Source organism: Cottoperca gobio, chromosome 20 (genome assembly GCF_900634415.1).
Source record: "Cottoperca gobio chromosome 20, fCotGob3.1, whole genome shotgun sequence".
NCBI lineage: Eukaryota > Metazoa > Chordata > Actinopteri > Perciformes > Bovichtidae > Cottoperca > Cottoperca gobio.
In genome coordinates this window covers 3,186,805-3,214,692 of record NC_041374.1, presented here as the reverse complement: position 1 = coordinate 3,214,692, position 27,888 = coordinate 3,186,805, and the positions used below count along the sequence as shown (strand labels likewise).

The following is a 27,888-nucleotide window of genomic DNA, read 5'->3' as shown; positions in this document are numbered from 1 at the left end:
CAATAAGAACATATTTCATTTTTTTCTTTTTTATAAAGACTTTTATTACATTTTGACAATAAGTTAAACAACTTGCTGAGTTTCAAAATCCATTCACACACACATCTCTCAGACGGAAATATTGCAGAAATGTCTTGAGGAAAGCAAAAGAAAGTTGCAAATTTCCAAAACAGAAGGACCTTTCAAGTAAAACCGAGTGTTGAACTTCATTAAAACAGAATTCATATTGAACGCTGCTGTTTTTCTGCTGTGCAAAATTCCAAAAAAAAAATAGATTTTATTTTTCTCTGGGGGCACGTATCAAACTTCAGAATCTGAACAGTTTCAGGGTAGAAAAAAAACCACTTAAACTTACACTCCACCAAATATACATCTCAGATGCAGGCACAGGGGAAGTTGATGAGCACCAGTCGTAACTTTTGAATACCTGAAATACAAATAGATACACAGCGGCCATCCTCATGCTGTCGTGGTACAGCTAGCGGCTATCAAATTTACCAGTGTGTGTGTGTGTGTGTGACAGCTACTGTACCAATAATTCCAGGCAGGATGTTGGTTTTCATTCTGAAACTAAATAGGAGTTTGGCACAATTGTGTACCCTGCTAGCATAGTTGTCTTTGTGTATCTATATTGTGAATTACTTTCCTTTCCACTCCACACTCTGTTTGACAGAGATTCCTGTGATGCAATGATTCATTCTTTTTCTTTTTTTTCTTCTTTTGCTTGTTTAAATAGAATTGTATCAGCAAAACATCCAGGGCACAAAACGTGAAAATACAAAACAAAAGCAAAGCGAGGGCAAGAGAGTGATTTACAGTATAATCGACTGGTTCAAGGGTCGATGAAGGACACTGCGATGTAGCGGGTGCCGTTGGTGGTGGGCAGGCCTTCGTGCAGGTGAGTCAGTCGTCCCGGGTGCATGAAGCTCCAGCCTTTCCTCGGTGAGTCTATGGAGCAGTTGTACCGATGGAAACGGCAACCTCCACCCTAAAACAAGAAGAGGAAGAAAGAAGTTGAATAAATTGTCACAGGGTTGACACGCACATGAGGGAGATGATGTACAGTAAGTGGGAAAGCTTCTCACCTGAAAGTCTGTGTCTTTGCTATTGAGGGCGATGTTGATGGTGAAGGTGGAGGAGTCATGATGGGGCTTCAAGTACGCTTGCCTCTCAGGCGTGTATTTCACCACGAAGTTCATTACAGCGTAACCCTGCGATGAAGCGCATCGACACATCAAGTTAGCCGACAGTCAGTGAACAGTATCTTTCAACATAAAAAAACCAGCGTTAATAACTCCTCATAAAAGAACGTCACACACTGTGCATGGGTCTCACTAACCTTAGTGAAGTAGCCAGAGAAAACCTTTAACGTGATGGGCGAAATGAACTCCCGGATGAAGTGCAGCCACTCTTTTTCATAGCCGATTTGCTTCATGTGAATGTCGTCCGTCGGCACGGTCTCATAGCCGCCGGAGATCCGCTTGTCCTGAGGAAAAGGAGAGAAAATAAAGCACACAGCAGTGTGAACAACAACGGAACAAATGACCCGCTGTCCTCGTTGTGTGCGATCTCAAAGTGATCGTAATGACGACGTGTCTGTCTTTAGAAAGTGCAGGATGTCTGACTGCAGGAAGCTTAATGACCCGGCTCAGCCTTTCCCCAAACAGAGTTAGTCAAAGTATATGTACACGTTGAGTCTCCCAGGCAAACTTTTTAGACACGTTAATTACCAATTTCAAACTACATAAAACAGGCCACATGAAATAGACACCATAAACATAAAACACAACATCATAACCATTTATTTGGTTATATTTAAATGATGGACCTGGAGATGATGGTAATAAAATTAAGCATGTGTGTAAAAGTGTCCTCAACACGAGTCGTCTGTCTGTGTGTAAGATCGTGCGTGTCCTCACAAAAATAAGACATAAAGAGTCGCTAAAGAAGAAAAGTGATCTTACTGCTCCCTATACATATGGCTAACATTTAACACACACACACACACCTCACAAAAGGGTGTGAAAGGTAGCTTGAAAGTAACCGCTCCCCCAGCCATCAAAGTCGGCAAAGACGTGGCTTTCACAATAAAGTTTACAAGGCAACTTGTTTCTATTGCCGTCGGGTTGGGGATTAAGTACAACAAACACTCGACCACAACGAGACATTGAAGGCTTCATCTTTACTTTTGATATAATTGTTGTGAAAGTTATTTTCTTTTATGCATGCTGAATAAGTTGCAGCAAATAACGTGACGTGGGCTTTGATAGACCCAGTGTCATAAACCTTTCATAGGTTTTATTTAGTATTATATATTTAATTTACTATTTAAATAGGCAACAATTTGATCAAGAAAGCTTTGGGTAGTTTAGTGTTCCCATGCTAGCAGCCTTAGTAAATGTTAGCATTACACACATGGTAAGCATTATACCTGCTAAACATGCTAGCATTGTTAGCATGCTTATGTTAGCCTCTGATCACCTGCATTGGGCATTTCTTCCCATGTTTGGCATTTTATGGATGAAACAGTTCTTTAGTTAATTAAAGGGAAGTATTTAGTGGCAACTAAGTGAGTACCCCTCCGCTCACCCCTCTATTCACTCACATGTGAATATTGTCACATGAGTGGCTATCATGGTAGAGAATGAGTGAAAAATAGTGCCTGATAAAGTAACGTTTCTTACGTTCTAGTGGTCTTCTAAGACCTTTTAATATATGTATGAATTGCAATCATTTTTTCCAGGATAATCGTGACATAAATAATAAATAAATCCCCCGAAATCCTTTAAAGTCTAATGAAAATAAGTAATATAAAGAAGTATTTGCAGCCTATTTACACATTCTTGCCCTTACAAGGATGTGTGAATATAACCACAGAGAAACGTGCGCCTGCAGTGTGTTGAGTGGAGCTCTGTGTTCACTGAACCCGAGTTAACAGCACTGACCTCATGTTTGCCTCCAGACCAGGAACCGAGGTGCTCCATCTCCTCAACTATTTCATCACAGGCCTTCTCTGAGAAGACTGGGAACCAGAACACATCTGTACAAGGCTGGAATACACACACACACACACACACACAATGAGACCACTGAGAGCAGACTTGAGTCACACCTTCACCTTGGGCAGCGGTGACTGTAATGTAATACTCGTATGTTAGAAACAGATGTAGATGTTCTGTCTTCACTGTCTCTCAGTTAAACGCATGCAGATGCATAGTGAGAACAAACCTCCTCCATGTAGTTCTCGGTGAAGATTCGAGTGTAGTTTTGGTGGATGTACTTCTCCTTCCAGTCCTGCAAGGAGAGCAAAATGTTTGTTTACTGACCTACATACCTCACTGAGCTAATCCCCTCTCCCGCAGGGCAGGTCCCAGCGTGACAAATACAGTAGTAAATCACAAAGCCTTATCACTCAGGAGTCTTATCACGCTGAAGTCATTACTTCAAAATCGTCTCGCATCTGTAATCCTTCCATTATGGCTAATAACCTTTACAGGTGGCTGCTGTTTATCTCGGCTATTTCGAAAAAATTGCTTTCTTTGTGTAAGAAGAATAACGAGGGATCGTAATGACTTACCACAGGGTTTTCAAATATCTGCCACAAGTCACTGTTGTAATGAGAAGTGTTATAATTTGCTGTGGAAATGAGCCTCCCAAAGTCGTGACGGTTTGTTATGTACATGAAGACTCCCTGCAGCAAACGGGGAGAAAGTTGAGTCAGTTTCACAAAAGTCAGGATTTCTAACACATGCACATACAAGCTCAGCAGGTTATAGCCTAAATATGCTAACAGTTTATGATTTCGAACACTCATCAATGCTTAGTACTGGCATAAAAACTGACAAACCGTCACTTGTGGCAAACTACTTTAAAGCTTCATTTGCCCTAACGTGAAAATAAAGTGTGATTTCAGTGTGTTGTTAACACATTGAAATCAATCGGGTTCAATTTAGATAGAACCAAAGGAGACAGACAAATAATCTAAGATTATTTATGGGAGGTGGGTTGGGAGGGCTGCAGGTTGTTGGTGGGTTGGGAACAGGACAGGGTGGGGCAGTGGGGTGAGAGGAGTGGGAGAACAGGGACAGAGGGGTGCTGAGGAGTTTGGGACAAAGCAAATCCAGGAATGATATTCCCTCTACAGTATAGCATGGGGAGGGCGCTGTGTATGGGGTGGATTTGGACTCAGACTAGGCTTCGAAAAGAATTACGAGAAGATGAATTCGGTTTTGCAATAACCCGATGCAGGTTTCCAATTTGCTAATATACAAAATCTTGTTGAAAGTTGTGATTTAGTCCAGATGGTTTACACGTGTGAAAGGAAATATTGTTTGAGCCTAGTCTGAGATCAGTCAGTGTGTTTAGAGGGAGCAGCTGGTTACACATGTTTCCTGGAAGGTTTGGCTGTCTGGGGTTAGGCATCAGGACAGGGGACTTGCATGTGAACGGACTCTCCGACCTTCTCTTTTACTCCTCGATCTCATCTTGAAAACAGAGCTTTTTTGTCTAGCCTAGACAAATACCTGATTTTGGACCTTAGCTAAAGCAAAAATATCAACATCAATTTCTAAAGAGCTGCCAGGCATCCTGATCGCTTATACAATGATAAAGGCAGCAACTTCTTACTCATTCTATGCAAATGTCTGAACTAACGATTGATTTGATCCTTGAATACCTACACATTAACAGAATGTAACACTGCAGGGCCCAGAAATCCTTCTTTTGCATGTGAAAAGGAGTCTGCCTATGAAATGAGCCAAAGCTCAGAATGGCTCCTGAGTGCTAAACCATTAGAAATATATGTTTGAAAAAGCAGAATAATCAAAACAAATGGAAACCTTTGGGGGCCTGAGCATATGGAATGATTCCGGAGAAGGGGAGTCTTTTTCTCTGTGACTGGTCTAAAATAAAGGAGAAGCATCATGTAAATTACTGTTTCAGAATAAGAGACAGGGTGACAGTTGAAATATATGTCACATACATAGCAACTGAGCAGGAGAGGAAATACGCCTGCATGAAAAAGGAGCAAGGTTCCCTCTGAAGCTGATGTTTTCGTGGGTTAACATGTGGGGGAATGCATGCTGGGGGAAAAAGGCAGAGCAATCCAAAAGTACACCGAGTTTGGATCAGGCATGGTAGTTGTTTAGAGCAGAGCACAGGTGACATGTCAGTGGTACAAAACACAGCTGGATGAACAGTTTATACAAGTGGAAAGGAAAAACAAATAACAGACGAGACAAACGTTTGTCATCTAGCCAGCCAGGCATTGCAACTCTCTGTGGTCATATGACAGTAAGAGCAAAGAGAAAGTGAAGGATAATAGGATACAAGTGGAGCAGAAAACCTGGAATGCACCAGAGAGCAACCATAAACAGGTGGTTCATGCCTTGATGACAGACAAAGACATGTCAAACCACTTATACTTGCCGGTCTTTGGTTTCCGTTGAGCTGTTGACTTTGTCGGGGTTAAGATTCTACAATAGTAGCACTGACTCTTTTCTATGTTACATTTTCTAGCTTAAATATCCCTCACAGTGGCCTGTCCACATGCACACATGTTTTATAGATGCTACACTGTGCAAACTACTACAATATCTTCACACTACACTGACACATGGATCCCCGAAGATGGACGTTGAGTGTTCTTACCATTTCTCTGGCATTTCTGCACAAAGCCATATCTGGGTCTAGCTTCTCGAGCACAAAGTAGTTCCTCTCTTTCAGTTCCTTCCTCAAGGTACTGCCCTTGATGAGGTATACATGTGCCATGAAAGGAATGTTCCACATGCCCCTAGAAACAACAAGACATAGAGAAAAAGAGTGTTTATTTTTTTACGTTAACATTTGTATTGTAATCCTCGTGCCAATCGTGACTGCGGGTGCACTGTAGGAGTTGTTGGAGAACGTGTTGGTGAACTACAAGGTCAAATAACGCCATCTTATAACCTAATTACCACCTTTTGTCTTGGGGGTTTATGCTACCTCCACACACCGACCCTCTCTGCCCACACACACTGACCAACCAGTAGAGTTGCTCGTGCAGCGACATGGACCCAATCCCTTCCTGTCTTCCTCCCCAGAGGGCCACGGTTCATTAAATCTGAGTTCCTACTGCGGTGGCTGCATGTGCACCATCTGGGCACCATTTCAACTTATTTTTAAACGCATAAAAAGAGAGAGAAGAATTTGATGCTCAGTACTCAATCATTGCTCAGGTTGATTGTGGCTTTAGTGACCATTCGTATGTGTATTCTAGGATGTATCTCATAATGGAGGCGGCTTCTGTGTATTGTTGGCAGAACTTGCATTACATCACAATCGTATAAGATTTATTGGAGTCATTGACTGGTGTGCAAACCATAAAAATGCAAACGCCATTGCTGTGTGTGTGTGTGTGTGTGTGTGTGTGTGTGTGTGTGTGTGTGTGTGTGTAGCCTTATTGCACTTGTGACTTACACACGTTTTCTCTGCACAATATCGACATAATCTTCAGAGCGAGCGTAATAACCATCCAGACTCAAGGCTCCCCAGAAGTTGGACCACAGCTTGCCGTGACGGGTGACAAGGGGGCCAATTATTTTTCTGTAGGAAAGAAGGAGGCAGAGTGTAGAGATGGTAATTCTGTCAGAGCAGATTAAAATCAGTGACAACCACCCATCTAATGTACTGGGACTCGTAGTGGTGCTGCATCGAGGAGATTGACCTCTGTGGAAAGATATGATCACTGCCAAGTCACTAACAGATCGTAGACGTGCATAATGCAAACCAGAGCCGTAAATCATGCCTGACTGGATTCAGTACAACTCTTTACTGCAGCTGGCCATGAATCTGATCTGTTTCTTTGAATTTGCACGACAGAAACCTACATTAACACAGTAGTTTTCCATTGTTGTTCTTTTAGTCTTACACACCCTAACCACAATGACAGGGATTTACTTTCATGAAATGAACTGGTCCGATTTGAAGTAATTGAAGCACAGTTGTGGTTGATATGGATGCACTGATGCAAACGTTTCTTTTAGTCAAGAGTTTGCCATTTTCCTCCCACAAATTCAGTGCCAGCAGAGAATTCTCATGCCGTCTTTAAATATCCTAGAAGGGGTTTTACGCTGCATGCCTCCACAGGTCACAATGCCATGCCACTGCCACAATGACATCTAGTTTATGGGAAGATTTCTCTGAAAATCACGAGCTGCAGAATGGAAAAGAGTTAGCGTGTTTGTTTTTTTGTATAATGCAAAGTGGCATATCAGGGTAAGTGCAATAGACTCTCCCAGTTATTCCATGTGGCCCGGCAAAAACAGGAAGCCAGAGCGGCTTATTTTTAAACTTTCATTCACTGTAATGTTTTTGTGGTTTTGCCACTTGCGATGGTTCAACGATCACAACAACTGCTGTACCAGGGAGGCTTGTTGAACCGGCTCCAGTGTGGTTTCTATTCCAGCTACCATATGATTACCTGTTCTGCTCAATGAGGAGCTTCACTGTCTGTCTGTTGGTGAGCATCACATCTGAATCCATGCTGAAGTAGTAGTCGCACGTGGCATCCTTACGGCAAAGGTCCCTAATGAAATCAAACACACAGACATGGACGAGAAAGTAGTGATTATTCAATCCAGGGCTGATTACAGTCAATGAAATACTTGGAAGTAATCACGCTCACAAATTGTAATTTATCAGCTTTTAAGTACATGATGTCATTTTCAATTGCAGACTCACTTACTAACTATCTTTAGGCCTCCAGCGGATAATGTGATTTTTGGAAGATTAGAGACTGCTAATAAACCCTCAACTCCTTCATTATAGGGCTGTCCTGACCCATGCTCTTAGGCATACTGTGTTTTTGATAGGATCTCTGTGATGTGGCCTCACAGATTGAATTATCACCGTGACAACAGACTATTACTTAACACTGAGCAATGAGGGAGAGGCCCCGTTTAAGAGGAATCCGGAGTCAAATAGGTGCAGTATTTCTCCCTATGTAGTATAATGCATAAAACATTGAGTTTGAAATGAGCACCTGGGGGGCCAAGAGGGCCCATCATAACCACCTGGGAAACAATGCATTAAAATGTCTCTGCAACTTAAGAGGTTTGTTTTATTAAATATAAATCATGCATGCACCAACTAGAGGTTTAAAAGTAATGTAACGTGAGCGTTTTTCCTTTTTAGGTTATGATTAATCAGGGCCAAAAACACCATCTGGTTTCATCACAGCTTCCAAGAGATGAGAGATTTAGAGACATACATGCCCATGTTCCTGGCTTCTCCTTGGCTCAAATTTTCTTCTGGTCCCACAACCTTGAAACTTTTGAACACATTCCTGTTCTCCTCCCAGAACTTCTGGATGTGCTTTTCATGGTAAACCTCCTGAGCAGGAAGCCAGTATTAATGGATTAGGAGCCACGTATAAGGAGCCATATATGGTAGCGATATAGAATTAAAAAAACCATATGCAGTCGCAGCTGCATTCACTCACATTGTTGTGGACAAAAACTTTGAGTTTATCCTTAGGGTAATCCAGGGTCAGCAGCCGCTGGAAGAACTCAGGAAGAAATGGGGTCGGCTGCTCAATGAATACGCCAACCAAAACATTCGGATACTCCTGTTTAGATTAGAGAGACAAATTAGTATTATTTCACACAACAGGCATTGGTGGAGGAACTCTGTTTAACATAAATCACGGATGATTTGACATTTCAGGTTTGACGTAAACAAACGGTGACGTGGAACCAGATGGTCCATGACCACATCTGTTTGCTTTAATATCACTTGCTCTTAAATAACTAATAACTGTTTACATTAATGATTAGACACGTCTTTCTTCTGCAGACCAGGACAGTTCAAGTCCCGCTATGTATGCACTGCTTTACAGGAGTTCTAACTTCTAACCCAGATTGCCACGTATAGTCCATGTACAAAATGATGGCTCAGACAGTTAGGGCAAAGAATAGTCTTTATAAAGAGAAATACAGCAAGAGACTGAGGGAAGCGAGGAGGAAACATTTTCCCATGACACTCAGCTCCAGCCCACACAGCTCAGTCTGTTCCACTCATCCTCTTGACCAGTTCACAGCATAGGTCTGGGCCAGGGATGAAAAGAGTTCCGAGCCGAACCATCTAATTTGCAAGTTCCGCAATGACTGTGTTTCAGGCACAAGAAGGGAGAACTCAAGCCTCTTGCCAATGTCAGATTAAATTGTTACGGACATACAGTGGACAGGCAGCAAAGAAAGAGAAAGGTATACCTAAAGCATAAAGCAGACAGATGTAGGTAGGGAAGGGATCTGGCTAGCTCAGTACAGGGTTGTCGTGTAACACTCGCAGTATCTTTGCAAAGCTTAAGCATATTCCAAAAACCAAAGTACACAAGGAAGCAAGCTAGCCAGGCAAGCGGCCTGAGTTCACCCCACAAGAAAGGCCTCGACACAGTTTGACCAGTGTTTCCACAGACGTCTCTGTCCCAAACACACAGAGTGGCACAGCGGACTGAAATGTCCTCACGAACTAGCCTATTATTGCAAAGCAGCATTTTTCTGCATTCATTATGTAAGGTCACTGGGAGCAGCTTTCACAAAGATGCCTTTCATGTAGCTGCGTTTGTATTGAATCAGCTCCAGTTTATCCGTTATTCATGGAGCCTTGACAATTGCAGTAAATGTTGAGGGATTTATGATTCCGTATCACATTTTGTGATAGGCAGTGTGTTTGCGGGAAAACCATGATGTTGTTTAATTGCAAGGGCAAATTTTGTTGCACTTCTGAACAGGTTGTTGCCAAACTCATTTGCAGAAAAAAGGGCATAATAGAGAAGGTTAACTGGTATCTTGTGTATGCTTCAGAACTCTGCAAGTAAAATTTCACAACATTGTTGACAGACGCATCCACACAGCTTAAGACATTTTCTAGTGCCTGCCATTCCTGCTGCCTGTGTGTCGCCAGCTTTGGCTGAACCCTGTGTCAAATTTCCAGCGTAACCACTGAGAAGCCCACTAAAAGACAGGCTGGTCGACAGTGACACCCCTTTAAATGAGCCCTTCTGAAAACCCCAGAAGCCATATCCTGCACCACAGCAGTGCTTCCTCTTCACCAAGTAGTTTCCCCTGGCACGTATGCTCTTTTAAAGGGTCCAACAGGCCCAACGGGCACATAACCTATTATTGTCAGAAAGGGAGTGTGTGCAACAACAGTTAAAAGAACATATCTGTTGCAATAGGACAAGCTGGGCTCCAGTCCCTACTGTCTCTAGACAGTCACTGATATGTGGATGGTTCATGCTGAAAGACCAAGCAATGTTTCATCCTTTCCTGTGTCCACAGGGAGGTGTCTTAATACAAAATGTCCACAGCAGCACGCTAAAAATGGACTAAATAGAAGGGAAATTATTGAATTGATTGCTCTTACTTTTAACTGAGACAAGTCCACCACGTCGTCATCACAGTGGCCACAGCCATTTTCATAGTTCCATGTATCGGGGACATAGTTGGCCAAGGAGTTCAAGTACATCTGTGAAGGAAAGAATTCAGAGCAGGTTACAGAAGATTAATATCAGCATAAGGAAAAGCTCCAAATAGTGTGTGTGTCGCTTTTTATTATATTTTGTTTGGATTATCCTACCCTGGAATATGACTGTTTATATTCAATCCACTTATTTATTGTAGGAATTTGAAAACCAGGCAGAATCATGTAAGCTATAAATGTCAGTCTGGTGTAATTATCCCTTTTCTTCTCAGTTGTCTTCATACATATTGTGAACATAATTAGCTTTGCTTTGTATTTGGTGTGCACGAAAAGATTCAAGACTGTGTGGGGAAGATAGTCATTTCATTGCACTCCTGTTTAAATATCTTATCTTATATTGTGATCATGTATTTTTGACCAGATTGAATTTGGCATGATGATAATGGGAAAATAATACTAAACTAAGGCTCAGAAATCCAGCTGGGAAGCTCAATTTGTAAGAACCACTGTTGGGTTCAAGGAATCTGTAATCTACTGTGATTTAGAGCTTCTCTGGGAAGAGTGACTCAACAGTTCGGTGGGTTTGGTTCGTTACCAAGGAAGCCCAGAGAAAGGGAGGAAAGGAGAACGGCCAAAATAAAACTCCACAGATTTGATGATGTTATAATATGGATATCCTGCTTTTCATCTTGGACAGCCCATCACTCTAATTTACAGAGAGCGATAGCGAAAAGAAAATGTGGGACACATGGACAAAAGCAATGCAGCCTAGGTTTGGCCAGACCTTTCTCCTCCACTGAATAATGAAGTGGCTTTTATGGCCAGGATTACTGGCAAATATATGAACAGTGTGTATATTTCTTAAATGTATGCACTGAAATTAAATCATTGGATGCAAATCTAAAACACGTGGACAACAGAAACTTGTCTGCAAATGGAAAGAAGAGTTCAATAATGAATACCAAAGCTACCATCCTAGATGAGGCTGAGTAATTTAACAGTATGCAAGCGGTGCCAGAACTACGCTATGTTAGGTGTGCCCGGTGACATAACTTCTTGCTCACCTTGGTGTTTCCGTTGCCATGGACAATAACTGGCAGAGAGTCGTACACTGTGTTTCTAACTCTCACGCGGTCCGTTCCAAACTTGAGAAGCACTTCGTCTGCCAAAATGGTAACAAGAGACATTTCAGTCCAGGTTATGAAAATAGATTTACCACATGGGCTCTGAAGGTTTATGATTTACTGGGTACATTGCCTACAAGTTGTCTGAAAATAATCACTCATTCAAAGTGTGAAGGAGCAACACGGCACAATGTTGGTTCAAGTCAGTTCAGCCAAAGTCTGCATGAAACTTGGATTTTGTGAGTTTAAAATATTTGACAAATAATATCCAGATTAGCAGGAACCGTAGTTTCTGATATTTCTCACCAACGGCTCCATTCAGGCTCTGGAAAATCTGGCACTTGTGGTCCAAAGTCATATTGAGAGTTTGCTGAAAAACATGAAAACGTAGAGTACCTTAGCCAACCAAGATGTGTTTTATATGGACATGTGCTCATATTAAGTGTTGGCATTGACGCACGATACTCACTCGCTGTAAAGGATCCACGTATAGTTTGGTGTAGAAGAGCTGGTCGTCGTCATTGTCATGGAGGTTCCACTGGGTAACAACTCTGTTTATGTATGGGGCATATCCCATTATACCTGCAAGTGAAACACAGTGTGAAACTCATATCCCGTAAAAGTATAGGGTTGGGAGATGTTTACAAGGTCATATACAGCTGGTAGTGTTGGTGACAATTACAGTATACTGCCTGAAGGCCTTACATAAAGTGTGATTTTTGGCAATAATCCCAAACACACAAGAAATGGGCAGGGACTCTCTTCCCACAGTCTGTACATAGAACGGAGTGAAATAATGGGCAGTAGGAAAGCTGTACTCTATACGTTATAACTGTCTCCCAACAGTGTGTGCTAGTATCTCACAGTCTCTCTAAATGTACATTCTCATGGCAATGTCTATTACAGTTTTTCCCCGTCACCTCCTTTTCCTTCTCTTGCGCAGGGACACTGACCGCAGTGACAGATTGCAGGGTTTGCCTATGTTGCTGGTGTGCGACGCTTTGCATCCCATCGTTTAAAATATAATAAAAAAAGCCCCAGACACTGTAAACAAGTCGGCGGATAGACAGTGATCTAATCTAAATAGCAGGAGCAAGAAAAAGTTCAAAGGAAATCATGACATTTTATGCAAATCATATTGACGGTAGCTGGTCCACAAAATGAGGGCTTTAAAATACCAGAGTGCTGGGAACTGCGTGACACTTTGACCCAATGCGGGGGGGGAAAATAACACAGAGTACAATATTCTGAATGTAGCATAGAATAATAGAACTTGTTATCATGATGTGCGTCTATTTTGTTGTCTGTTGTACATTTAAGAAAGCTGTTTAATGTATACCTCTTATTGCTAACCCTCCCATTGGTTTCAGGCCATTATTAGCTTGGTTTGTGAATATATTTAATATACCTAAATAAACACACAAAGCCAACTCTTCTGTATCTTGATTCAGTTGCCGAATTATTGTACTGTCTGACACAGTAGTGTGTGTCCAGATGCTTTCAAACTTTCCCCAATGGTCACTTGGGCGGTAGCTGTAGCAACACAAACAAAACCTGCAATTTTAAACAAACTGTGGCACATTCTGAGGGCCAAGACAAATCAACATGTCATGTCAATGACAATGCATGCTAAAAACACTCTCTGATCAGTCTGAGACAGCTAAAGTCCAACATGGGAGGTCAGGCCAGGCTGATGACCACTGGGAAACCAGTAATTCAATGTCCTGAACAACTGACAGGATGCAGCTGGCCATGTCATGTGAGTTATAGATGAGAGTTCACTGTAACTGTTCCTTTTGTTAGTGTTTGCTCATATTCAGTATGTTTTCCTCATTAACCATTCAGTCTAGAAGTGAGGATGGTGACCACTAAGAAAGCTAGAGGAAAAAAAGGGGTTGAAAAGAAACAGTTTGCAGTTTATACTAATATTCACATGAATGGGCTTCTGTCACCTTCCGTCCACTTGGACAGGAAATACCTTCCGTTTACAGGAAAAATATACTTCCATTTTACAGCAAGAGATACTAATAAAAGTCTTTTTATATTTTAAAACTCAAGTCTGTTGCGATTCCTTGCAGTCGCTCCACCACCTTTAGATAAATAGCACGGAGGCTGCATGTCTGCTCGGCCCCCTGAATTCCAACAAGGCCTGCGTGTCTTCAAAGTTTGACAGCAGATGGGAGATTATATAAACCTTTACACACCCACATTGATTATGGGTTTACAACCATAATCAAACACTAGTCTACCCAAACATACCATTGCTATGCACATCACATCAATGAAATGGATACCAACTTTTACTTTGTGAGGATCACCTTTGCATTGTCCGATGTGTTGAACAGGTCAAAATCATTTCAACCATTTAGAATTTTTGGAACCCACCTCCAGAGTTGAGGTAGCGCTTGCCACTGCGGATTGAAGGGTACTTGTCAGCTAGCTTCTTATCCGGCCATATCAGTCCCTCTGCAGCGAAAAGCACCTTGTGATTGGCTTGCTGGAACTTCCTGAGAATCTCTTCTGGTCCCCCAGCAAAGATGAGATCATAGCTAAAAGTGAGGAGTAAAGAAAAGATACAGATCATTCCTTTCTGTTGTTTTCTGTTGTATTTGACACACAGCCCAGGTTTATACTTGCTTGAGATAGATCTAAATCTTAAAAGTAAACTGAACATTCTTTATGAGTGAGCATTTCTATAGGCAAACATGACACACGCAAACCGTGTCAGTGCATGCACGGTCTGTAGAGTTCTGTGACAGACTGAGGAAAATGTGCCAGACCCTTTTGAATAAGCCTCGGTGGTTACTTGTTTAAAAGCAGGCTACTTCAAGGAGAGATATTTTAGGATATGGAAACTCCTAATGTTCCAGTAAAAAAGCCGATTCACTTTTGGTGACACCATTTCCACAAAGTCACAGACTCTAAAATACCCTCTTCTGGATGTGACGTCTGTTCATGTGTCCGTGTACTGTATACATTAGTCTAAATTGACCGATCCATAAAAGTCCTGTATGAAATGCACACAATTTATACAAGGTGGCAGGAAAAGGGGAAAGACGACCTGAACCGCCTCGTGATGAGAGGAAGACAAGTGTAACGTAAATGAGGAAGCCTGTTTGCTCTGCTGTATCCACATCTGGCCGACACGTGTGCATACTCTCTGCACTTGATGATTCATCAATCGTGGTTATTGCCGCAGTATAAAATAATCTTCAATCCATGACAAAACATTTATGACTAGGCTTAAAAAGTTATGATACGGAAATAAATGTAAAACTAACGTGGCCTGGGAATGAACTGGTCTGTTTTAAATTCTCTGTGGGGCTGTTTCCTATATTATCATCTAAGTTTCTTTGCTTCTACAACAGATTTTAAAGGTGCAAACTAAAGTGTGACTGTGACATTTGGTTGGTTTTGACTTTTAGAGCACAACTCTGTGTAAGTAGAGTTGCCTCTAGTGGTTTTTACCTCTTGGTATTCAGGGCCCATTTAATTAGCTAGCTAGCACATCAGAAATCCAGGTTGCTGTATGTGTCCTCTTTAAGTAATAATAGAGATCATGTTTAAATACATTTGTAATGATGCGATGCACCCACCAAACGTATCTGAAAGTGTCATCAGAGGAAACTCCATGAATTTAAAAGTGGGAACCACCACCTCATTCTACTGGCATTACAGAGGTGTGGTGTTCAGCACAATGGGAACGTCACTTACTGGTTACATTTTAAGTTTGAAAGCCCAGAAGTTATTTCTATGCACATGACAAGTGTGCATGGAGAAACTGAAAACGTTCTGGCTGTGGCTGGCAATTAAAGTCTCCATTTAAGGTATATGGCTTTTTAAAGTGCATGCAATTTTTTCAATTTGGGACTTTCAGCCCACACTCAGAAGCCCAACAACACAGTAAATGAATTTCACTTACATTTCAGAAGGTGAATTGCATATAGGACAATATCAAAACAGCCAAAGTGGCCCAGCAGGAAGAAAGATTTCATAACCTTCTGTGAAATGTAGATGCAGTTTATTACACTACAATATTTTCCTCTAAAAGAAAACGTTCCAATTACCTGTTTCAAGGGTGTGACAACTTTGCACAGCAATTATAGCCAACAATATTCATGTGACATGGTGCACTAAGTATCATCATCTTCTGCTCCATTTGAGGAAATATGGCCTGCAAAGCTGTTATTATTCTAAACCACTCTCATTAACTCAGTAAAACTTTCCATCGCCTTTGAAAACTCATAATTCGGCTACCTGCGTGTGAAAAGGACTCCCCTCGTGTACTTGCCCGATGCTCTGTAATAATGCCTGTAAAGAATGAGTGGAGGGCGGCTTGGAGCTACTTAAAAGTGCAGAATCACTTCTCACCCGAGTAGGCTTTCGTAGCAATTATTTCAGTCTGTGATTGTGAAAATTTGCTTAATTTCTAATTTATAGATCTGCACAGTAATTAAAAAATGTTTGCTTTCTTGTTATGGAAATGTTTTAGATTTCAAATCAAAGCTGAATCAGAACAAAGCTCAACCTCGAAGAAAAGTAGCACAAACTTAAGTGAGCAAAGAAATAATAATTATAATTTGGTAATTTTTCTTTATTATACTGAAAACATGTGGAATCAGAATGAATGGACTTCCCCTCTCTACAGTATTTTAAAGTAATACGTAAATGCTATCTCTTGGGGATATCTCTTTCAGGGATAATAGTCAGTACATTTTCAAAGAATCCATCTGCAGGATCATTGAACCAAGATTAATTTAGGCTTTTAGATATATTTGCTAGATCTGAATTATTAAGAAAAGTCAGACTACAGAGGCATTGTATAGTTAGTCTGAAGTGGCCACAATAATGGTTAAATCATTCGTCATGTAAACACTTTAAATGTCTTTGTTCGTCAACATACCTATCCACGGAAAGGACGACAAGATCCTCCTGGTCAGCCAGCGCCTCCATGGCTTCCTTCAGTAGTCTGACTTTTTGCCCTCCACCGATAGAACGTCCCACGTCACCGCCCTTCCACGCTTCTCCCATTCCCAACACCTGAGGCAGAACACATGAAGTGGAAGAGCGCAGCATGAGCTCAGCCCAGCAAGCAGCACTGTAAAAAAAATACCCATCTTCCAAAGTTCACTTGTCTTCTAATATGTAAGAAATGTCTTAAAAACATTTCCTGTAAATGGCCGAGTAAGATGGCTCCACCGATATCTAGAAAATAAATATAGAAGTATAGAGCTGCTTTGGATAATAGGGCAATTATGTTGCACATTTCAACCAGTGGTAGCTAGAGCGGCACATTTTATAGGCTCCTGTGTGTAGGTACTGCCAAAATACACTTCCACACAATCGTACTAGTACTAATGCTGTACGGTGTGCTGTAGCGAAGAGTGGGAGCCTTGGAGTTTAAGAAAATGTCATACTAATAATCCACATGGGCCAAGTTACCTGCGGTAATGAGGTAACAGTAACAGGTCCCTGTTATTCTTTGCTTGCTAATGTACTCTCATTGGGTTTGCTGTATAACGATGAGTGCACAGCGATCCCGGAGGAACAATATAACCAAGCAAAGAATAACGGGAAACAACATTAACTCTTATTTAGAAAAGTCAGTCAGTAAAGGCCCAAATATGTATCTTGCAAGTACGTGTCTGCAGGACATGGATTCCAGCAGTGTCACACAGATGCAGGCGGTGCACTAATTCTGACCTCAGTGCAAAAAAAAACAATGTTTTTTTTTTTACTGCTGCTTTTCAGCCTCAGAAGGGAATTCTGGACCCACATTTGGGAGTATCCCTTTTAAGATGGATGTTTTTGCAGCTTGCTGCACTTCATTGTTTCTTTTTAAAGACCTAATCAATCTTGGGAAGTGTGTGTGTGAAAACATTTGGCTGCTGTGACCGTGTGAGAGAGAGAGAGAGAGTGCAGCATCATTAGCTGGAACACACTACACATTTGCGGGCATCATTTTAGAATATGAGATATATATATAAATATATAATCTTACCTTCACGTTGTACTTGAAATAGTTTGCAGACTGCATGAAGCGGAGGAAGCCATCTGTTTCCTCTGTTGCAACTGTTAGAACGAGCAATTTTTCTGCAAAAGAAAAAAAAAACACATTTCTACAAACTTACTAATAAGACTCATAGAGTCATCACATATTTTTTGACTGCCAAATTATAGGGATGTGTGGCTATATATTCACAGCTGGAAATTGTGACATTTTAGAGCAAATTCTTGGTTTCCATTGAAGGTTATCCACAGAAATATGTAGTCTGGTGCTTATATATAAGTATTGAGATGCCCAATTCTGTAATCCAAGTTCCTTGTAAACCTCAGACCTATGTCAACAGACTGGAAGCTTTTTGGTTCAACAGTCTAAACCTACATCTCAAATTAGGAACATCTTCTATAGTTTTCATTTGATTCAAAAACGGAAGCATATTTTTAAACTCGGGACTCAATAATTTCCTTCTTCTTGGGTTAAAATAACTCCCCCCCCCAAAGAAAACCTGCAGGACATTTCCAGAGGCCATGAGTGCTGAAGTCTGAGGTTTGAGGAAAGGTTAGACTAAACACAAATTATCACCATGGCCTCATGTGAAGCTAGAGTGAGGCAGATTACACCCACTGAACTAGTTTTCACTTGTTCTGTTGTGTTTTGTGAAACCAACCGGGAGTAGCCACAGTATGTGATAGTGAGCCAGGGAGGGAAGTGCCCCGCATCTCTAGATCCGGTTCATCGAACGCCATAAAGTGGAAGCACTCGTTCATTTCCATTCAAAAATGTTGCTCTGGGAGAGTCAGGCTAACAAAAAGTTAATGACATTATAATATGGTTTTATAGGACCACTTGAATACTAATTCTGCTTTTCATGTTTTCAAGAGCCAATCTCCCTTGTATTTAATATACAGCAAAATTTCCCAGAATCCTTGTAAAGGATTTATTGGACATTGGCAAGTAGGATTGGAAGTATGAAAGAGGCCCACAGGTGCACTGTATCTCAGAACACAGTTAAAAAGCTGGAATACAAAGATTAACATGCCTTTTATTGTTTCATTTTTGTAGAAATGTGCCATTGGCCTGGTATATATTGAATATTTATCTCATTAGCTGCACAGCAAACATCATCAGTTAAATGTTCAAGCTTTAAGAGAGGATGTGTGATGGCACTTTTCATCTGGTACAAATTCCCTCACCAATACTGAGTGGTAATATAAAACCCACTTTGGTTACCATTGCAGGGGAAAGTTGCAAAAGATATATTGACATCTCCCAAAAAAAACAATATTTGCCAGCAAAATCAGAATCCTCCACCTCCCACCCACTCATCCACACTTAATTACTTTACAAGCAGCCTCTTTTTCATCCATTTCCAGTCAATGTGACTTAGCCGTTCTCTCATCCCAGTCTAGCCGGTGGCCTTGTCGTCGCTCTAATAGTCATTCCAGTGATCCTCTGACACAGAGGTTCTGTTACAGGTTGGAAAAAGTTGCCTGTCTGCGTCTAGCCTTACATCATCGGGTTACAGATAGCAAAGAGTTGGGCGGATTCAGGACAACCTGGGTTTCAAATTAGGCACCGCACAGAGGGAAGGGATGCCTTTTTTCTGAGCCACAGGTGTGTCCTTGTTCTTGTTCTTGGCTTGGGATGATGAGCTCATAGTGCAGGGGTTAGTTTTTTACACATCTGGGAAACACATGCTCAGGCTATTATGTGTGCTGAATGTAATATATACACACATGAAGACCAATTCGTCTGGCAAAGAGATCACGCAGGACAGTTTTTTTGCTGTGTGAAGCAAATCTTGCTCAGGGAAAGTAAAAAATAAATATATAAGTATATATTATTGGTATTGTTTAAATATGGAGATGACAGCGCACACTTTCAGTTGCATTACAAATGAGAAAAAGCAGCGTCAAGCAGTTCTAACATATACTGTGAATGTAGCCAGTACATATGTTTTATATGTCTCCTTGCACTGAACTCACTTATACCATGAAATATAAAATCACAACCAGGAAGTTTGTTCATGACCCATGCTCTCTTCAGTTAGTATGACTTACCTTTTTTATTTCCTAAACACTAAACTACTAAAAACGGTGCTTCTGCCTGTGCTTCTGCCTGTGCTTCTGCCTGTGCTTCTGCCTGTGTTTCTGCCTGTGCTTCTGCCTGTGCTTCTGCCTGTGCTTTCTGCCTGTGCTTCTGCCTGTGCTTTCTGCCTGTGTTTCTGCCTGTGTTTCTGCCTGTGTTTCTGCCTGTGCTTCTGCCTGCGTTTCTGCCTGTGTTTCTGCCTGTGCTTCTGCCTGTGTTTCTGCCTGTGCTTCTGCCTGTGTTTCTGCCTGTGCTTCTGCCTGTGTTTCTGCCTGTGCTTCCGCCTGTGTTTCTGCCTGTGCTTCTGCCTGTGCTTCTGCCTGTGCTTCCGCCTGTGCTTCTGCCTGTGTTTCTGCCTGTGTTTCTGCCTGTGCTTCTGCCTGTGTTTCTGCCTGTGCTTCTGCCTGTGTTTCTGCCTGTGCTTCCGCCTGTGTTTCTGCCTGTGTTTCTGCCTGTGTGTCTGCCTGTGCTTCTGCCTGTGTTTCTGCCTGTGCTTCTGCACACCCATTGAAAACAAACGCTGCCTTGTCCTCGATGACACGGAGACATGTGCTGTCAGGAAGGCTTAAAGCTCACACCATTTACCCCTTGTGACTCTGTGACCTTATGGAAACACACATTTCCCTCCCGTTGTAAACATACAAGCCACATGAATGGATCCTAACAAGCGAGCTCCCAGTTAAGTACAGCCTGGGGATGCAAACTACCTTTTGATTTAAAAGAGATGAAACAGACTTTCATTTCCTACATCAAAGTTGTTATTCGAACACTTCAGCACATCTCCTTCATGGCTTTTCCCTATACAATTCCTGCAAGAAACAAAATCCCTTAGGAATCACAGTGGCCTCATGTGAACTATGGCAGGAAAAGTTGTTGTGATGTGGCATCCAAATAAAACACAAAGTGCCGAGGGGGATTTACCATACCTGGTAATTCTCTTGTAATCAGTTTGGCACAATCTCCTAAGACGTGACAGATCTTGCAAACTTTAAATGCTAAGGTGCCGATTTCATGTTGAAAAAGTTGAAAGTTTTAATGCCATCACACAGACTGTTCACTATAGTAACAAAGTAACCACAGACCTGTAGCACATCCTTTTGCACATCTAAAAAAAACTATAATGGAGTTCCAGGTGTTGTCTGAAACGTACAAAGAGGATTGATGGGTGGTTTGGCTCGCTGCTTTATTGCTCAAATGAATCCTCAAGGAGAGCAACACCACTTGTTTAAGGATAACAGAGGTACAAATCTACCTTTCAATTTAATATCAACATTGATTCCCAATTGTTCTGTCCTTTTGATGTGTTTGTTATGTATATCCCACTGATAATGAAGCATAACTGATGGCAACACTCAAAAGGAAAGGTTTTTAGACAGCCTTGATTATGGAGGACGAGTGTCTAGTCAGAGTAAATACAGCAATCTCTCATGCCAGTACTGTACGAACAGCCCACAAGAGGACAGCAATGCAGCTCATACGATGCTGCTGTTACTCTTCTCAAAGAAAGGTCTCTCACACTCTTTCTCTGTACCATGGGACCAGGCATCTCGGTAAACTTTCACACTTGGATGAGCAAAGGTTCTGACTCACTGGCTGGGGCTAAGCTTAAGTAAGCATTTCTTGTAGAACGGAAAGCGGTATCACAGGAATGTGCCTTGGCCTTGAGAATAAGGATAACAGGATCTTTCCTCTTTGACGACACAGTCCTGGACGGTGAACACAAACCCCACTTCTTTCTATTTTGGTCATCCAAGTAAACATTGTTCGCAACGGTGTCAGGCCAAGGAAAGTACAAGTAGTTCAGTTAGTGGCCCACATTCCGTTGTCCTTGGGGGGAATTAATGATTGCATGTAACCAAATCGGACAGGATTCATACTTGCAAGGATTGCACAGTAATGCTTTGTTATGCTTTTTTTCAAGTATAATCCAAGGTGCCATGCCTGAACCTGGAGATTTGCCCTGAGGTTGTGCACCCTCCTGAAAATCCAGCCCTCCTCATATGAAATGTGATTTTAACTTTTAACTCGAGTCAGTGAACTGAAATAATGAAAGAGGACATGACTATCAGGGAACTTGGAGTGTGGCGTGGATGGGCCTTAGTCTTTGAGCTGTGCCAAGATGTCAGCAGTAATGTGCCCTGCCACATTGTACAGCTGAAACCCCTCATTGTGTTACTTAATGTAACATGCACCCGTTTCATTCTGGTGTTTTCTCGAAAAGGGAATGTTGAGGAATTTGGAGCCCTTGCATAAGAAGAAATGTATAGGAAAAAACAACATTCTGTTGGTATGTAATGCACAGTTAATGTCGACATTGGACAATTCTGTGAGTAATACGAATGGAGGCAGACCTGTCACACATGCCCCCAAGTAAATGAAAGGTAATACCTTAGCAGAGAGAAATGAAAAGGAAAATAAGTCAATGATCCTATTTTAGTAAAGGGAAGAAGGAAGCATTTTGAAGAAGTGTGTAAGACACTGAACCGGCTAAAAAATAGTGTATCTCTTTCCACAGAGACCTTCATTGAGTGATTCAAATCCATTGTGCAGAAGATAAAAGGGTAACTGTCATGTTCTTGTGTACTGTAAAGGTTACTGTAGCGCTGACATTAATTATTCTTAAGTTTATGATGAAAAAGGTTGTTTACCTCCAATAATCACATTCACATGTTGCTGCGATTAAGATATTAAGTCACAGCTGGAACCAGGAAGGTATTCATCTCACTAACAATGCAAACGTGCATTTAATTCAGCTGTAAAATAGGACTTCTATGAACTTCATCAAATGCATGTGGAGTATTTCAGAAAGGCATTATGCAAATTATTAAAACTCCAATAATTGATTTTTATGGTCACTTGGGGACAGTGGAAATAGTTTGTGAACACAACGTGAACCTTTTAAGGTAATATGCTGAACTTGTTAGCAAACAGCTGCTTATATACACATCGAGCAGTTATGGAGCAACATTATAATTCATTTGGAGTCCTGCTTCGGGCCACCTGGTGAGTGTAAGGCCAGTATTCTCTTACATCTCTGTTTACCAGTTGGTGCTGAGCTGGTTGTGTACAGTGGGTTCTTAAAGCTGGCCGCCTGCTCCGGCTGAGAACAACGCAGAGAGAGTTGTGGGACAGACAAGTTCCTACCCTGCCTCTTTCGCACCTCCCTGCTAATTGCTGTGTGAATTGGGTATGAATATCTGTTTCGGGAAAATGCAGAAATGATCGAACACATGCCCCTTAAATCTGGGGTCGTCCTAGATCTGATCCAAATCATCCAACAAGCTGTTCTGATTTAAGTATGTCGGCAGTTTAAGGACGGAGATCTGACTTGTTGAACACATCTGTAGACTAATTAGTCTCATCTTTTTGTAGCAATACACTTCTTTAACTGCTTTGTCCTCACTGAAGTAACTCTGCCCTCCATTCAATTCTCAGTCCTGGGCTAAACATAGCATGCTGCCCGACCTGCAATTACTCCTTAAGGTTTTCCAGCTTCACAATGCATTAGAGTTTTAATATGACTACAAGAAGCTTTGGCACACAAGTAGCACTGTTGATAAGTAAAAGTCAGAAGCCAGTAGCCTCTAGACCTGCAGACATTCCTTTTCGCCTAAAAAACACCATTGTGTGTACCAAAGTGAGTTCTCCATGTGTTTGAAATTAGCCGTAGTCACCAAATCCCCAAGGGGCTAGAAAAGCTAATGATCACAGTCTGACATTGTGTAAGCTGTCTGCAACTAAAATAGAGTTTATTTTCTTGTGATGCTTTAAAGTCACTGTAATTGATACAACACACAATTTCCATAACACTGCATCTGCCTGCGTGTTTTAATGACTCACGTCAGACCACAGGCTCTTTAGCCTGTGGGGGAATGATGTCACCAGCGTTGAGCCTGGAAACGATTTTGTTGTCTCGTCACACGTCATTTTGATTAAATAATAGCCTTTTTTACGTTAGCCTACAAAAACAACTGGAATGTGTAAAGACATACCAACTAACTGTATCTAGTTCATGTCATGCGGTGCTTTTGTCCAGGGGATAATGATTACATTTAGAGCAGTTATGTGCTCTGTTGGCCGCAGCCCGATGTTACTGTGGAGCTTTAAATCCTTCGTTGTTGACAGGAATACACACCTAGATTAATTAAACATTTAGAGGTTAGAAAATTAGGTTTAAACAGTGTTTTTTAATTTTGTGGTTAAATTGCAGTAAGTGGAAGGTAAGCAGAACACCATTTTATGATAAAAGCTATTATATTTTGATAATATTTCCTGCAAAGGGGATATGAAGTAAGCATTTTAATGTACAGCCACATGCTGTTTCTTTGAAACGGCTTCTGTTTCTCTACCTGGAGAGTAAATCAGAAGTGCTTTAAAGTGCATGGTTTGGCATCTGCATGTTCTCTTCAGGTAGCTGATGTATTTGAACAGGCTTCAATGATTACTAAATACAAACTGAAAGCAACAGAAAAGAACAGAAAAACAAGCTGTACTTTGAAATACCTGTTGTGATTCGACCAAGGACAAGTACCTCTGTAAAAAGCTACGAGTGTTTCCTGCCTACTTCTGACAATTGTTCACTGATTTCTTTTACTGTAATAGTATAATTTTCCTGTAGCCATTTCTCTCTTTTAAAAACAATTACATTGGTGAGTTACAGTAAATATCCCAACCTCAGTATCTGTAATACTATACCCTACAATGTAAACAGATTCAGCCAACATAGATCAACAGTCATCACTCAATGCCTTGCTTGGTAGAACAATTGGATATTTATACTACAACCATAATCCTGATACCTTTTACTGAATGGTAATCTGTTTTCAGTATTGCTTAAGACATTGCATCATGGGAACTGTACGCTTGATATCCTGCTGATCTTATTTTGGCTTTTTGATAATTGGCAGGAATCCCTCAGACATAGCTCAGAAAAAAAGCAGACGACCCAACACATATTTGGCTGTAAAGGAGGCACGGAACGAACCTTGTGGTGATATAGTGACAATGTTCTAAGGCATGATTGCATGCTTGGCCTGCCAGCAGGGTTTGTTAGACTGGAATTATACAGGCAATAGAAAGTGCTATTATATAGAATATAAGGCCTGGACAAGTTTCCTTTTCTTCTCTATAAAATGCTTTGTGTTGACACGTTGGTGTTGTCTGGGAAAAGTCTAATCCAACCTATGCCATGGAACAGTGAAGCAGACCAGAACATACTGAATAATTGCATTTCTCTTAGTTGCACACACACACACACACACACACACACACACACACACCTAGCAAAGCAATGTGCTCTTAGTCAGGAATATAAAAGTTGTTTCCAAGTAAATCATTTCAACATCTCTCTGTAATATACTGTTGATATAACACAGATCTCCCTTTAGATCATCTAATCTTTAACAACTCTCAGTTACTGGCATCTTCAAGTTCAAACTTCAACCAAGGACACTGACAACACTGGAGGAACATTGTTCTCCGTAAAGTGCCTGACAGAGGTTGATAGTTGGCTTGGTTTTTCTAATACATATCTGTTTTACTTATTGGGACGCCAATATTGTAAAATGACCTTGAAAGCAACTCGGTGGTTGAGACGTACATGTTAAATGTAATATGTACTCTGTCAGAAGTGCTGTTCACACAGTCAGAAATAAGTGAAAGGCTCCTTTCAGGTGGCTGGACAGTGGGGGTGTACGCCGCCCAATTCTTGTAACTTTCCAAAACCGACACACCAACAGCCACGTCCGCTGTTCACAGGGTGCAAGGTGCACCTAGGTGAGACATGGGCAGAGCTCTTGCTTTGCTACGTCTTCCAATGTCCCTTTTTCATTGTGGTTTTAGAGAAGAGTTGACGGGGAGGTATCAGAGTCTGCACGAAGTCTGCATCCATTTTTGTTTAGGAAAGAAAACGGTTTGGGGGGGGGAGGGGAGGAGTTAAAATTCCACACTGTTAACACCTCATACAATGGTTGTAAAAGACAAGTGAAACCCAGACAGGCCCCAAAATGGCTGATAATTGGTGAACTAGAGCGTTTAATCACTACATCCCAGGCAGAAACAAATGGCTTCTATTTGGATTTGAAATTAGGGTATTGTGCCTCCAAATAAAGTTATTTACTGTAACACAGCTATTTATGGAGTTGTACTGCATACACTGTTCATATATCAGTAGAATTACCCACCAGTGCAACAAAACCTCTCTAGTAGTTAAAGGATGGTTTCACATTTTGGAGTTTTGCACACTAAATTAGTATATGTGCATGATTTTCCTTTGGGCAAAGAAAAGTAGTTAAAAAACTAATTACATTTTGTGACTCAGCCTTTTTCCTACAGAAAACAAATCTATTTGAGCCTGAAATGCGTTACTTGTTCTAAAAAGAACTCGCTATTCATCTATTGTAACAATGTGGCAATGTATAAATATCTTCATTTTAGTGAGGTCATATACTTTAAAAGGTTCTCTGTAAATATGGCACATGGTTAAATCTTGGGGAATAGAGCTGAGTAGTAGGAACAGAATAAACCCACTCAAATATATATATATATTTTTATATAATCGCACGTTAACGTCATTAAATAAAATATTTATTGCACTCAGTTTGCATGCTTTCCTTTACAACTCTGAAATCACCTCAAATTCCATTCATGAGAGATTTAGTATGTTTAGTGTAATAATCCCAACAAGCTGTATCACTTTTACCTCCTGATATAATCCCTTCCAGGTGTACTAACACGCCTTTCATAAACAAACATTCGGACCCTTGTAAAGTTGATGTGGCTACTGTGAGTGTGGGGAGAGACACCCAGTCAGTCCGGACCAGAGGGCAAAACAAACCTGTGGAGACTGAAGGCAGCTGTTGTGCCCTCATAGTAGACTGCCTCCCCCAGCGAAACTGCATCATTAAAAAAAGTACCAGATTCCCAGACTTAATTTACACATAATCCCACAGCATTTATGAAACCAACACGGGCATTAAAACAAACATATGTACCCACTTATGTTGATGTTTGCAGGTCTTTACAAGATACCATGTGACTGTTAAAAGAGATGTGTTTAAATGAAATGATTTTAGGGTAATTTAGAGTAAGGGACATGGCAACAAGTCAATAAAACTCACCAGGGTGCTTTGAGAATACATGCATGCACTGTATGTTTCACCAGCTGCGCACTCAAGCAGCTTTGACTTGGCTCTACTCCATGAACTTTCAATTATAACAGCTTTACAACTGCGTCTGTGTTTCTCAGGCACATGATTGCTTGTGTGCTATTAAAATCAAATACATTGTGCATTCTGGTGTATGGTAAATCATGGCTGTATGGGTGTTCTGGTTTCCATTTGAAGTCTAAATGTAAAGCAATCAACAAGTGAAACTCTCAAAGACTCTCCTCCAATTGGTGAGTTATTTAACGCTCTGACATTTTACAGCCTGACATGTGTATATAAAAACTTGAGCTGCGCGCTGCCGAACGGATAACAAATAAAAACAGCATTGTGAGAAACCGCAGACGGTTCACGATCATGTAATTTTACGCACCGACAGCGTTTGACAGATTCACGCGCAGGGCGCCACAGGCATGCGTCCTGCGCCTCTTGTAGCCTTCTGTAACATCATGCGGACGGTGTATGGATAATTCAATATTCTCACAATTAGCATGACAGCTCTGAAAAGATGTGTTTTTCGATCAAACGTGGAATAAAATATGATGCTCTAGGTTGTGAGTTCGGCGCGCACCGCAAACAATAACCAGACTTTAAAGTGTCTTACCTTTAGGAATAGGCGCAGGAGTTTGAGGTGTATCAGTAGAGTAGACAGAATGTGCAAACTTCAGCCAGCATGAAAACACAAAACAAAACTTGAGGTACTCCATTGCTGTTATTGTGCTTGTTTCCCCGGACAAAGTGCGGGTGATAGTCTGGACCAGGCTCGTTAATGTACGCTCTCGCGATAATAAAATAATAAAGAAAAAATAATTTTCTCCAGTGGATGGGAAGTTTTGTGGACAAGCAGCTCTGGAGACAGCTTTTGCTCCAGGAAGGGGCAGTATAAGTACTGCGATGCAGGGGAATTAGAGAGCAACAGGCGTGGCTCCTTAATTGTATCTGCAGCTTCTCCCGGTGGAGTTACCGCCCGAGAAGAGAGGCGGTGGAGGAAAGATAACGGTGTTCACCCCTGACACAGGCACGTCCTGCGCGAAACTGTGACTAAGCA

General features: G+C 41.3%; 2 protein-coding genes across 7 annotated transcripts in view; one reads left to right on the top strand and one right to left on the bottom strand.

The window, feature by feature from the left end:
* Positions 1–27,888, top strand: part of agtr1b (angiotensin II receptor, type 1b) — a 343,860-nt gene that overhangs the window by 121,512 nt on the left and 194,460 nt on the right. The window lies entirely within an intron of this gene.
* plod2 (procollagen-lysine, 2-oxoglutarate 5-dioxygenase 2) lies at positions 25–27,857 on the bottom strand. 2 transcript variants are annotated; one of them, XM_029458165.1, is made up of 20 exons: positions 27,445–27,857; positions 17,587–17,678; positions 16,489–16,625; positions 13,971–14,134; positions 12,055–12,167; positions 11,892–11,955; positions 11,526–11,623; positions 10,405–10,506; positions 8,480–8,605; positions 8,249–8,370; positions 7,460–7,564; positions 6,457–6,582; positions 5,650–5,791; positions 4,839–4,901; positions 3,578–3,691; positions 3,229–3,294; positions 2,946–3,050; positions 1,340–1,486; positions 1,086–1,211; positions 25–988 (listed from the first exon to the last, which is right to left on the bottom strand). In XM_029458165.1, the coding sequence occupies exons 1-20, from the start codon at positions 27,545–27,547 to the stop codon at positions 833–835; spliced, it is 2,271 nt and encodes a 756-aa protein (XP_029314025.1). In that variant the 5' UTR covers positions 27,548–27,857; the 3' UTR covers positions 25–832. The 2 variants fall into 2 exon arrangements, with proteins under 2 accessions (XP_029314025.1, XP_029314028.1); XM_029458168.1 differs by lacking the exon at positions 4,839–4,901.

What these genes read in the sequence shown, in the direction of transcription:
- plod2 (XM_029458165.1), bottom strand. Translation starts at nt 27,547, where the DNA reads ATGGAGTACCTCAAGTTTTGTTTTGTGTTTTCATGCTGGCTGAAGTTT. An exon ending in GAGCCTGAATGGAGCCGTTG is followed by an intron (nt 11,624 to 11,891) that starts GTGAGAAATATC and finishes CCATTTTGGCAG; the next exon opens with ACGAAGTGCTTCTCAAGTTT. An exon ending in ATGGCAACGGAAACACCAAG is followed by an intron (nt 10,507 to 11,525) that starts GTGAGCAAGAAG and finishes TTTCCTTCACAG; the next exon opens with ATGTACTTGAACTCCTTGGC.